Source organism: Centropristis striata, chromosome 11 (genome assembly GCF_030273125.1).
Source record: "Centropristis striata isolate RG_2023a ecotype Rhode Island chromosome 11, C.striata_1.0, whole genome shotgun sequence".
NCBI classification, from domain to species: Eukaryota; Metazoa; Chordata; class Actinopteri; order Perciformes; family Serranidae; genus Centropristis; species Centropristis striata.
In genome coordinates this window covers 8,792,073-8,805,108 of record NC_081527.1, presented here as the reverse complement: position 1 = coordinate 8,805,108, position 13,036 = coordinate 8,792,073, and the positions used below count along the sequence as shown (strand labels likewise).

At 39.9% G+C, this 13,036-nt stretch overlaps 1 protein-coding gene across 1 annotated transcript in view; it reads right to left on the bottom strand.

Moving 5' to 3' along the window:
• LOC131979796 (disabled homolog 1-like) overlaps positions 1 to 13,036 on the bottom strand; it is an 86,925-nt gene that overhangs the window by 4,495 nt on the left and 69,394 nt on the right. Inside the window, exons 7-13 of the mRNA XM_059343827.1 lie at positions 12,242 to 12,361; positions 11,716 to 11,754; positions 8,783 to 8,848; positions 6,749 to 6,808; positions 4,727 to 4,774; positions 4,369 to 4,477; positions 1,473 to 2,120 (exon numbers count right to left, since the gene is read on the bottom strand). Of these exons, the coding sequence (XP_059199810.1) occupies positions 1,473 to 2,120; positions 4,369 to 4,477; positions 4,727 to 4,774; positions 6,749 to 6,808; positions 8,783 to 8,848; positions 11,716 to 11,754; positions 12,242 to 12,361 (1,090 nt within the window). The remainder of the gene's footprint in view (positions 1 to 1,472; positions 2,121 to 4,368; positions 4,478 to 4,726; positions 4,775 to 6,748; positions 6,809 to 8,782; positions 8,849 to 11,715; positions 11,755 to 12,241; positions 12,362 to 13,036) is intronic.

Here is a 13,036-nt window from a genome sequence, read left to right as displayed (position 1 = left end):
TTATTATAATTAGAAGAAATTAAATAAATTAAGACATGAAATGTTTCATTCTGTGTGTATTGGATCTATATAATGTGTTATTTCCACTTTTTGAATTGAATTACTGACATAAATACACTTTTCTATGATATTGTAATTCATTGAGATGCACCTGTATAAATTTTAGCAATAAAGTTGGTAATAAGGACAACCTACAGTATACTGAAAAACAGTGGATTCAAATCCAGATCATGACCTTTATTGCTTGTCCTCCGCTCGACATACTTCTCTATTCTACCTGACATTTTGTATTCTGTGCACCATCAAATGAAGCACAACTTTATAAGCATGCACGCTACTTCATACCTGTCTGATCTACTTAAAACGTGTATTCCAGCCCGTGCTCTCTGCTCGGTCTGTTCTCATAGTAAAGAAGAAGTCAGCAGGCTGCAGCAGGGTAATGTTTCTATCATGCCCTCTTCCTCTGGAATAACCTCTCTGCTGACATCACACAGTCTGCTGCTGCTGTAGCCTTTAAATATAAACTTAACACTTATTTTTTCATGTTAAAGCTGGGGTAGAGCGTTTCCTGGCAAAGGCAAAACCACCAGAACTTGAAAATACATCCATGTCCTGGTAGAAGGATCCCTCTGAAGTTGCTTCTCCTGAAGTTTCTTTCATTCATTAGGACATTTTATAGCAACACAAAAATCCAATATTTCTGGAGAAATCTCACTGAAAACCTGAAATGTGAACATCATGTTGGCACTAAAGGAAAAGTCAGGTTGTCACTAAAGTCAGTAGGATACATCATCGGGGAAACATGAAAGCATGTTAAATTTAAATGAACAGTTGTTTAGATGTTCCAGTCTGTGTTGTTGAGAGCCATGAAACTAGAAAGGCTAATAGTGGTGTTTGTGATCATGCTTTTTAACCCTTTATCGTGCGAAGAGCTATATTCGGTAACTTCAGTGGATATCTAAATGAGGTCCCCATGTCTCTCTGTGAGGTCAAAGATCAGACTACGTCACAGACGGTGACACCATGACATCTGACCAATCAGTATGATAATAATATAATAATATTAACTTAATTGACCCTGACCTCCAATGTAAAAATTAAACATTTTGAAAAAAAATCTGCAAGAAACAGTCGTACAAACAGAGTTATTCTTCACTGATTTGTACCAGGAGAACTTGACTATGATAATGGTATGGTAATATTTCGAGAAAAAGGCTGCAAGTTTACTAGATTAAAGTGGCAAATCTACAAGAAAAAAAGTTGCAGATTTAAGAGATTTAAAGTGGCAAATCTGCACGCAAAAAGTTGCAGATTTACGAGAAGAAAGTGAAAAAAAAAGCACATTTTTTCTCGCAGATTCACCACTTTGAAATTTAGAATTTGCAAGTATTTCAATGAGTGCCCTATTAAGGGTTAAACATACAATGGTACAGATTCCATTATGAAGGAGAATAATAATTAGAAACACTTACGAGACTCTGTGGACGGTGACGTGGATGTACCTGGGCTCAAAGTCATCCTAGAGAGATCCAGGTCACTGCAGCTCCCTTCCTCCTCCTGGGCGGCAGCAGCTGAAGGAGGCAGCAGCTGACTGCAGACCAGCGTGTCCGGTACAGTCATGAGGCCCGGGGTCCCGCACCTGCTCACTGCTTCGGACGCCACGCCAGCTCCCACACCTGCTGCTCCGACTCCTGACGTGGAGGGGCCCTCGCCGGCGTCCGAGTCGGCGCCGAGGCCTTCCTTCCCCAGGCTCAGCTGCCTCTGAAGCAGGGTGGGGTCGGCCGTGTGCTGGGGGCTGGTGATGGCGGAGGAGGGGGCCGATATGTCGCAGGCTTGGGGGCACATGGTGGTAATGGGTACCAGGCCTTGGAGCATGGCAGCTGGTATGGCGTGCCCTCCCACGCCCACGGTCTGGGCCGGCATGTAGGCTGCCATGGCCGCCCACTGCTGCTGCGTGGCCGGGAAAATGTTGGCCTGGCTCCAGATGAGGGGCTGACCGCCGGGGAGGACCTGAGCCACCTGGAGGGGCCCCTGCACGGGGAAGGCCAGCGTCTGGGCCTGGGCAGGGAACGGCTGCTGCGCCCACTGGGCCGCCTGCACCGGACCCATGGTCATATAACCTGCAGCCCAAACAAGAGCAGGGGGGAAGCAGCGATTAAAAGACATTAATAGAATAGAATAGAATAGAATAGAATAGAATAGAATACACTGTAAAAAAAAAATCTGTTTAATTTACGGTAAAATACCAGCAGCTGTGGTTGCCAGAACTTCACCGTAAGAAATACAGTGAGCGCATGTAAATGTAAATATCAGCAAAAAAACTGTAATTTATACTGAATAATCCCATTACTTTCAGGATAATTGTGTCATCATGGTATTTCTCCATTCATTTTACATGAAAATTGTTTATTTTTACAGCACAACTGTGTTTTCTACAGTTTATGACAGTAGAATTTAAAGTTTTATGCTATTCTTTGATTTACAGTAATTAAAAGTATCTACTATGGTGATGTACAATGTTCAATTTTACGACCTATTTCTGATGCAATTTGACAGTGTTTTACTGTCATTTCTACAAACATTTTTTACAGTGTAGAATAGAATAGAATAGAATAGAATAGAATAGAATAGAATAGTCTTTATTGTTATTGCACTGTGTACAACAAAATTATGGGTGCTCAGCCCAATCACTGCATAGGACATTAAACAAGAGATATAGGGACGGCATCCAAAATGCCGCACTTTCCGGTATTTTCATGGTCATTTTGAATAAGATCGCCACCACCTGTGTAGGTGTAACAAGGCTAATTGTACAGAAGTATTGCAAATAAGTAATTAAATATATTTAGTTGTGATTTCTCGTATTATAATTACCCCAAATCTGTATATATAGTTCTTAGCTGACATGTTATGCTTCTTATTCTGCTTGCGGAATATTTTACATTAACCCAAGTCATTTTTGTGTGTCAGTCTACTGTATATATATTTGGCCATCGGTTTCTTGCTTGTATTATTCTGTGGATTTAAACTAACCCTTTAAAACACAAATGTTGCAGTTATTTGAGGTAAAATTCTTGGTTTTGTCAGTGGGGTCTGGTGGCTTTGAAGAGAACATTGATGAATGTAACAGCTTCAGTTCCCTGTCAGAAAAGACTCTCTGGCAGCAAGGTAAAATATTTTTAAAAAATGGTTTAAAAACAGATTTTTTAAAAATATATATATACCTGCTGCTCCCCGTCCTCAGCAGTACATGCAACAGGTTAACTTGCCTGTTCTCCTGCCTGCTTCTCCAAGCTGGGTGCGTGCCGACCGCTATCCACTGGAGGTAATACACCGACTATGGATAAGTTCTTTGTACAACCCCACTTAAAAAAATCTAAGGACAACACTCTAAATCTTTTACAATCTTACACTCAGCTGAGAAATGTGGTGTTCTGTAGTCAGTAAATAATTTTTTGAGACTACCAGAAACATGCAGCTTGAGATAAATAATTTATGTCCTATTCATATTTGTATTCAAATTATGACAGGGTTGCATGGTAATGCATTTACAAGCAAGGACTGTCTGAAAAAAAAAAAAAAAGCTTCCTTGTTGGAGAGCTCCAGAACGACATCTGAGATTTGAGGCTCATCTGCCAAAAAGCACAGACTTGATAAGCTGCGTTATCATGGGACAGGCGTGAAGAAAAGCATGATGTGAACTAAGTTTATTTTCTTGCATTAAAAAGATCACTTGTTAAATGATGTTGGAACGTTCTTGAGTGTTCTTAATTAACCACAATTTACATGGAAAAAATTATTAGACCGTTGTTTTCTTCAATTTTTGTTCATTTTAATGCCTGGTACAACTGAAATAGCTCAAAAGGGTTTCATTTAAGAGCTGATATCTAGCCATTTTCCATGATTTTCTTGATAATAACCAAAATCATTATCAAGAAAACCATGGAAAATGTCCAGATATCAGTTCTAAAATTAAACTCTTATGAGCTATTTTTGTTGTTATCATTATATTTGTCCAAACAAATGTACGTTTAGTTGTACCAGGCATTAAAATGAAAAAGAAACTGAACAAAACAAGGATGTTCTAATATTTTTTTCCATGACTGTAAATGTTTTTGCTAAAATATGAGTACCGGCCCTTTAAGAACCATTGCTTCTACAGTATCTCTGCAGGTTAAAGCGTTAAGCACACTGCTGCTCGATGTGTGGCCCTTATAAAAACTGAGATAAATCCACATCCTGCAAAAATCTTGGCATAGCTTTTCACAAACTACACATCAAAGAAACACATCCCCGGCAGCATTTTATTCTCTTTTATGTTTTGTATTGTGGTAGAAAAAGATGCAGCGTTTCAGTCTGGGTAGCTACCTGACGGCACGGAGGTGGGGCTGAAGGGGGCGTACAACTCAGCAGGAGTGTGCTGCTGCTGGCGGCTGCTCCTGCTAGGGTCCAGTGTGTTGGCAGGTGATGGGGGCATCTGGGAGGCAAAGCACACACACACACACACAGATGTCACTACTATCAAAGTCACCTAAAAGTCACCGCTGCACATTTATCTTAAATCTGCAGCGCTGTCGGATATTCAGGTAATTTAGATCTCTGCGACTGTCCTAATGAAATGACCTTACATTACAGATAAAATAATGTAATTTCTCCACGCAGTTCTATAAACTTGTTTCAATTACACAAAGTTAATTAGGGTTGGGTTTTGTGTGGCTGTACTCACCGAGGGAGGAGTGGACATGTCGCCGAAAAGATCAAAGTGGTTGATGTTCTGTTAGTGGAACCGAGGGAGGAAGAGAGAGAGAGAGAGAGACAAAGTCCAGTGATACATCACGACAATGAGATTTGCACAGTCATGAAACCTTGAATTCATCTCCAGATAGGGTATGGTGGTTGCATGGGTGGGTAGGTGTGGGGAGTGAAATCTATTCACAAAGGCAGTTTGTGCTGCGGATGGCAAGAAACAACTATCCCCTCGTTTCATTATCAGAAAATGGATCTAAAATGAATCTTTCATGGCTCGCTATAATTGAGTGGGTAAAAGGCTATTCAGTCCCATAAAACAGCCTCTGATTAGATATTCTTATGTCTGCCAATCAAGAGGGGGCCCCTGTGAGAGCCGGGGCCGCTTTATCATGCTGATTCTACTCCGAGAGCAGATATATACACAGAGGAGTGTGTTTATTTCATCAAATAAATGAAAGAGAAGAAGCTCCTGGAACCACCCAACCGAGACAATGAGGCCACCTCACCCTATAGGCAGACGTGACCCCTGCTCTAGTCCCCTCTGTCCTCCACTCGCACTACTTAAAAGGAGAAAGGGACGCGGCTATGGAAGCAATATGGAAGTTGCATGAAATGTCTCTGGGGCCATGCACAAGCAGACAATGAATCACCGTAAAAAAAAAAAAGAAAAAGCACATAAACACACAGAACACATAGGACTTGCATGCTATAAATGAACACACACACGTTAAACAAAAGAAAGAAAAAGGGAGGGATCACAGCAATCAGTGTTGCTGCAAACAGGGTGTTTATGTCCTCCTTGAATAAGCCGGGACATGGCGGATCGCGCAGTTTGCACGCCACTTTGGAACCTTTGAGGGTCACAGAATGAGTCTGAATTTGGAAAAAAAAAAGGTAAACACTGTACACAGAGGTCTCTCCCTGCAGGCAACTGACACACATCAGGGGAGCTCGAGGCTCTCAAAAAGCTCCAACTGAATGAACAGACAAGCAGTAACACTTAGAGATATGGAAGCGCTGCTACTTATACTGGCATGGGCTGTTTGGGTGAGATAGCGAGAGGGGCCGGGACAGTTTATCTGTTTGATATGCTGAGCAACAAGCAAACACAAACAGCGAGAGAGCAGAGAAGCACTTTGCTAGGGCTGTTTTCAAAAGTTGCGTGGAAATTGTCTCTGGGTGAATGTTTGGGCGAAATAGGCTTGAATGAATGTTTTTATAAGGGATTTGAGAGATGTAATAGCGTGGTCACTGCATGGTGGTGAAGAACTCATAAAACCTACCAGGATGGGATGAAATTTATTTTCAGTTTGATGAAAAACGGGGGGATAAAAAAATGCTTTTTGTGCTGTTTTCCGAACAAAATATATTGCTATTCATTAAGGTAAAGCTTTTATGAGTGTTCGGTGGCCTTGATTGTATGTAGCCGTGACTACACTGCATGCAGCTCAGACCCAACACCCACCCCACCTACAAACCTCTCGTCCTCATCCTCTGAGGAAGATGCAACAGCCACCCCTTTTATTTATCCAGTCAGTCCGCCAAAACCAGTCAGATGGGAGCGGCAAACTGACTCCGAGCTTATTTTGTCTGGACCATCTGGTCACGACATGCGTCAGATTCTGCACAGGATTGGAGTTTGGAGACGAAGCCTGCCTCCCTAATGTCCTGTGAAATTGCTGACATGTCTGACTTTGGTTGACCAATCAATTAGTCTTATCTCTTCAAGCAGGCTCGGCATGACCAATGTAGCTTTGTTTCATCATCGTCACAGAAAGCGAATGCAGACGTAGACCTCTGTCTGACTCGTCCTAGGTTTGGGAAATCCATTTTAGAGCCTGTAGGCTGTAATAACTAACTAAAACTACCCAGTAGAGCAAAAATATTACGAATGGGAACTGTCAAAGGGGGCTTAAGGCGCTTCCTTCAAGAGGACCTTAAAGAGAGGTTTGCAAGTGAAGAGTAAAGAAACAAATAATAAAACATAAAAAACACCTACAGTCATGAAATGGCGTTTTGGGACATCATAGATCCCTTCCTTCTGCTGACTGGTTGGGACCTGCATTGGATTGGAGGTCGATTCAGACGTAAGTAACAGAGCAACATCTTTTTCTGTTTTCTCTTTAACAGACTGGGTCATTTTTAAAAAAACAGGAGCTTAAGAGAACTGAAACAAGTCTACTGAAGAAGAAAAAGCTTTCTGCATCAATTTCGATTTAGTCAATTTTTTAAAGATGTAATTTTTATCTTTTTAGAGCAATAGGATTATGCAAATTCTACAGCTGTTTTGTCGAATCAATTCTACTTAAATCAATATTGATCGCAAACAATGCCTGTGCTGGTTCTGTGAGTATTAAGAAAGCCTATTGTTATTCTGCAACAGTACGTCTCAACTGGTTCATCTGACAATAGGAAAATGCCTCGTCTCTGGCCTCCTTTGTATATTTCTCTCACATTTATTCGAACTATCTGTTGCTCTTAACCTCGCTGCCTGTCTACCCTATCGCTCCCTCGACTGGTTAACTTTCTGTTACGTTTTCCACAAGTCTATTGATCTTGTTTCATTCTGAGATCAAATGGCATGGCAAGTGATTAATCTCTCTCTCTCTGCATCTTTCATCTTCAGAGGAACGCAAGATACAGAGAGGCAAAAAGAAGAGGAGGAGGAGGAGGAGGAGGAGGAGGGAGAGGGGGAGAGAAAGGGAGGCAGGGGGGTTGGATTAAACCATACGACAGGTCCCTGGAGTCCTAGCTGGTCCTTCAAATGGTCTGAAGCCAAAAGGTCAAAGTGTTGGATATATAAAAGGAGCCTGATATCCAGGCTTTGGTTGAACTATCCAGACTGAATAACTGACCTTGACTGTTCTGCAGCTGTTGTAGATGCTACATGAGCTTTTATTTTGTCAAAAATACAGCTGCTGCCTTTTGATTTTTTGCATTTTTAACGTCATGATACTAAATGTTTTAAGGTTGTTATTTTTGCAGCCATTCATAGTATTTACATTCTGGCATGACCTCGATGTGTTGCAGTTTTCATTGGTAGTGTTGAGTAATTTTATCCAACATGTGGCCTCACTATGTAGTGTTTCTGCTCTTTACACTGTATCAGAGTTGCAGCTTGCAGCTACTTCACATTAAAAGCATTCCATTGGCGAAACATTGTTGGTAGCTCTTATTGTGAAGTAACTTTCACATTTTCTGAGAAAGAAACTGTTAAATAATTGCAGGAATGAATGGACCAAACTCTTTTCAAAACGATCTCATAGCTTCTTTTTGGTTCTTTCTTGAATGGCTTCTCATCATCAGAAACATTTAAGGTTTCCTTAGTTTGACCTTGACTGTTTCTGATGCTATGAGGCAATATTTTTTACATTCTTCAAGAGTTTCATGAAATCAAATGGTCTGGGTTTTTTTTGCAGCAGCAGGCATAGAAAATATTTACATTCTGTAATTATCTCTCTTTATATGTTTTCTTTTGTAGTGGCGGGGTCCGCCTTTTCCATTGTGGATTTAAATTGATTTCACACGCAAAGGAAATGATGCATGGATGTAATCCAATGTAATTTTATCTCATTGATAGCCTCACTTATTAGTAGATACTCATTACACTGTGCTAATCCAAATGGAAATCCTACTGCCGCTAATTCACATTAAAAACTGGCGAAACATGGTCAGCTTTTATTGTGAAGAAGCAACAGGAAATGCCATATATTTGTCACTGTGTTCCTTTATTTTTGATTGCAGGGAGTAATGGATTGAGTCTTACAGATTGTAACTTTAACAGTCTTTTAAATGGATGTCACAGCTTTATTTGGTTCTTTCCTGAATATCTTTTCATTGTCAGCCACAATCAAACAGAAACCTTAGTTTGAGCTACCTTTAAATCCCTAGAAAATCTTTTCTCCTAAAACAATCTGCACTTTATAACCTCCTTAAGAAAGATGCTATAAAGTCATGTTGTTAGTACTGTTACTATTATCTACCACAAGGTATGAAGAGGGAGAAGAAAAGGGGGCAATGCTTGTCTTTGTACCTGATAAACGCTCTCCTCTGACTGGGGGCCACGGAGGGGTTCGTGTCCAGCCTCAAACACTATGTACTATAGAACAGAAGTAGTGGGCAAGGCGTAGAGGTGCAGAGAATAATGAGATGGGGAAGACAGAGAGAAAGGTTGGCATATAAAACAGAGAGATACAACGAGGGAGTGATACATGACGAGAATAAATGAAAGCACAGGGGAGTGAGGATGGCGTCGAGTGGGGAATGAAATGAGATCACGAATATGAAAGGTGTAAAAAAAAAAAAAAAGTGGGGCATGGGAAAGAGGAATGGAGGGAGATGTGGAGAGAAAGAAAAAAAAGAGTGAGGTGGGAAGAGGAAAGAGCACAAGTATAATAGGTCAGGCAGTAGTTCAAGGCAATGTGGAGGTCTTAGCTAGAGGTCTCCCTTCAACATCAGCAGTATGATGCTCCAGCTCTTAGAGAAAATAGACCCCGAGGTCAGAATATTCGCTTGAGATCCATGAGTGAAGTCAGTATCTCCTCTTAAGATTATGGATCCCAAATTAAAGAAATTGTTTGACATTTTCGGAAATGTGTTTATTCACTTTCTTGCCGGGAGTGAGACGAAAAGATAGATACCTCACTCATATCTGGTTGGTAAATGTATGTAGCTGGAGCCAGCAGCTGTTTCAGTTAGCTTAGCATTAAGACTGGAAGCAGGGAAACAGTTAGCCTGGCGATCGCTAATCGTATTGACATTCGTCCAGCTTGGCGGTGTTTTTGTTAATCATAGTTTTCGTGGACAAAATTATTTTTGATGACAAAAACATGAATAAAACAAAATAAAAAGTAAATGAGAAAATGAGAACGATCCAAAAGAGCTAAATGATAATATGAAATTAAATAATTCAAAGCAAAGTTCTTGGAGGAAATATTTATGGAATCTTTTGAAGCAGCAATTAAACAATTAAAAACAAACTATGAAAACATCAGTACACTCACATCTATAAAAACGTGAGTTAATGTCACATTATAAACTGTCGTGGAAGTAGATGTTAGAGTTCGGTCAGCTATCTTTCATGCTGGACGTAATGAATGAGTTGTAGGATTAATGTCGGCGGTCAACCAGTTAAGTCTTCCTCTAGACATTAAAGAAGTAGCTTCTCTTCTCAATCTTAACCCAGAACACCAAAAAGTACTTAAATAAAGAAGTGAGCGATTCAAGCTCCTTAATGTGCAGTCGTAATGCTAATGCTAGGTGAGAAGGAACGGCAGGGAACAGTTAATAAATGATAACTGGATTCCCTGAAGAGAACCAATCTGTTGTGTTACTACAGAGCAGAGGAACGTAGACACTGTGTGTAGCCTCAAAAACATTTAGAGAACATAAAAAAGGCATGGCAAAAATCAGACTAAAATTTTATGACATACACTAAAATGTCTTCAGTTTCTGTTGATTACAACTAACACAAACAAAATCATCAAAAGACCAAAACTTAATCAAAAAAGTGTCTAAGTTTACACTGAATTTTGATACCTTTGGATGGACCCAAGCTAACTGTTTCCAGTCTTTATTCTAAGCTAGGCTAACTGACCGCAACTCCAGTTCAGACTCTATAGAAGTAGTGGATGCAGCTACTGTGATATTGGCGTGTGAACTCTGGTTTACAGTCATTTTATCTGTCCCCAGCTTGTCCTTCTGGAGTCAGTAGTGACCATATTTGGACGACAGGGTGGAGTTGGGGATGAGGACACTGGCTATCAGCTGACACGAGTGCTAGCCAGCTAGCTTGGTTAGCAAGGTGCATTAGAAATTCAAAATTAATAGCCATCTCCTAAAAAATGTCTTTTAGTACAGCTGAACGATGTACAAGACATGTTTTGAAGAAAATGTTAACCGTAAAATTAACTTTGAAAGGTCAAAGTTCATTGTGGTAGTGACCTGTCAATCACAAGGTGAAGCATATCCTGTTTTATTATCTTTTTTTACTCTAAATTCGACAAATTCAATTTACAAAATTATCATGCTGTATTGAAGAAGAGTTAGAACTAGCAATTAAGAGAATAAACTCATAGGGGACATTTTTCTGAGGTAATAAATCAAATGAAAAGTAGGATCATTTTCTCATAGACATCTATACAATTGGACCTTTTTTTTGCAGCCAGTGGAGTCGCCCCCTGCTGGCCACAAGAAAATCTGCAGGTTTAAGGTACTTTCGCATTGGCTTCTTTTTCCAAAACCAAAGGTTGCTGCTTGCTCCAGCTACACATTCACTGCACAGACATGAGAGTGGTACAGTATTGATCTCATCAGCAAGAAAGTGTAATGAATAACGGTGTATTTCCCAAAATGTCAAAGTACTCCTTTAAGATTCTGGCCACAGTCTGGAGTTTTGTCAACCAACATCAACATAATCGAAAGCTGCAAATGGAATGACTTTATGTAAAAAAAACACACTTCAAGAGCAAAGAACAAAGGTGATCTTGGGAAGTGTTTGGACGTACCACTGAACATAGCATTCAGAGTAAGAGTTAGTGTTGTCTGTATTCAGTGTGAGCAAACACAGAGAAAAAAAATCATGTTCAGCCAAATAAATGCACAGGGCAAAAAGAGGGGGAGGGGGTAACAACCAGTCAGGGGGGCATGTCTTTGGAAGAAATCAGAACATTGACACAGATCAACTGAAAAAATATGGTTTTACAACACTGCACTGGCAAATGGGAGTTGAATGGTTGAACAAAACTGTCCACTAGGATGGTCTACTGTGTATTACTGGAATGGTGGAATATCATGAATCATTAATTCAAGCAGATCAGTGACTGGAGGAGATATTTAAATTAGGATTAATTCTTGTGTTTTTTTTTAATTATTCCAAGCTTTAAGAGTGAAAACAGCACCAGTGAAGCTAGAAAAGCATCAAAGTCAGCAGTGTTTCCTTCCTGCTCTGTGTGCCTACAGACCTACCTGGTAAACTGGATCGTCCACTTCGTCCTCCAGGATGGTCTGTGCAATGGTGGGACACAAGGCAGATGACACATTTTGTTTTTTCATCAGTAAGACAGTGCAGTCCAATTTAGCGTCTCATTAGAAAATAAATGGAGGCACAGACAGAAAACAAAAAATACATTCATCTCGGTATGTCTTTTCCCGCAAGTGAGCATAATTACACACTGATAGTGTGTTGCATCCTAATGAAACAGTGATTTGGTACATCAAATACACACCAACGCATGTCTTACATACCCAGCTCCAATAAAAATAAAAGTGTCTAAACCTGTTGCATTTCCATTACATTTAGATATTCAACATAGAAATCAATGGTGCATACAAACACAGTCTGTGATGCACTCCAGAGGAAGCTCGAGAGTGTTAAGATTTCTGTTGTGTGAATGAATTGCTGGCTGAGTTATAATGTGTGATCTCGCCTCCGAATGGGAAATGAAACTGAGAAAAAAAAATATTAAAAAAGGCAGTAAATGTGCAGTCCTACCTGGTAGACTGCCTGCTCACACTGTTTGTCCTTCTGGGCCTTCTTCTCCATCTCCTCCCGCTGTTTAATGTCGTAGATGAGCGTGAAGAGGTCGCGCAGGTCGATGATGAGAGGCTCCGCCTGGGCGAGAGAAGAAAGAGGGGAAGAGGATGCGGAAAATTAAAGAGTTGAATACAGGAGAGGGATGTAAGAGATGGGAGGAAATGGGCAAATAAATAAAGAAGCACGGAAAGAGGAGGGGAGGAATATAACAGGAAAATATAACATGTTATAATAAATATTACATACATTGAAAAAAAAAAAAAGTTTTTTTTGGCCCTGTAATTATTATTTCAATCATCTATATAAATTCTAAAAATAAATACGAATTCAGTGCTTTTACTTTAAAATAGCAGTTTTTCATGTAGTGCATTACTTAGTGATTGTTTGTTATTATGTGTCCTCAGTTTTGTAAGTAAATTGAATCATTCGTTCCAAGTAATATTCACTAAACCAGTTCATTAGCTTAATTAGTTGAAATTTCCAAGTAAAATGTAATTGACATTGAGTGAATCTGCAATTTACTTGTGTATTTTCATTTAAAAAAGTGGTTCTATTAAATAAATATTACTTAGAAACAGCCGGAGTAAAGATTCGGTCAGAACACTTTCTGTGTGGAAAAACTTGCCTAGCTTGTTTTAAGTAAATGTCACTCCAATTTTTCCAGTGAAGAATATAACAATCAAACAATCAATATCAGTTTAAGTGTATGCTATGTTTACAATATTTTCACTACTTTACTTTGCCAGCAGACCA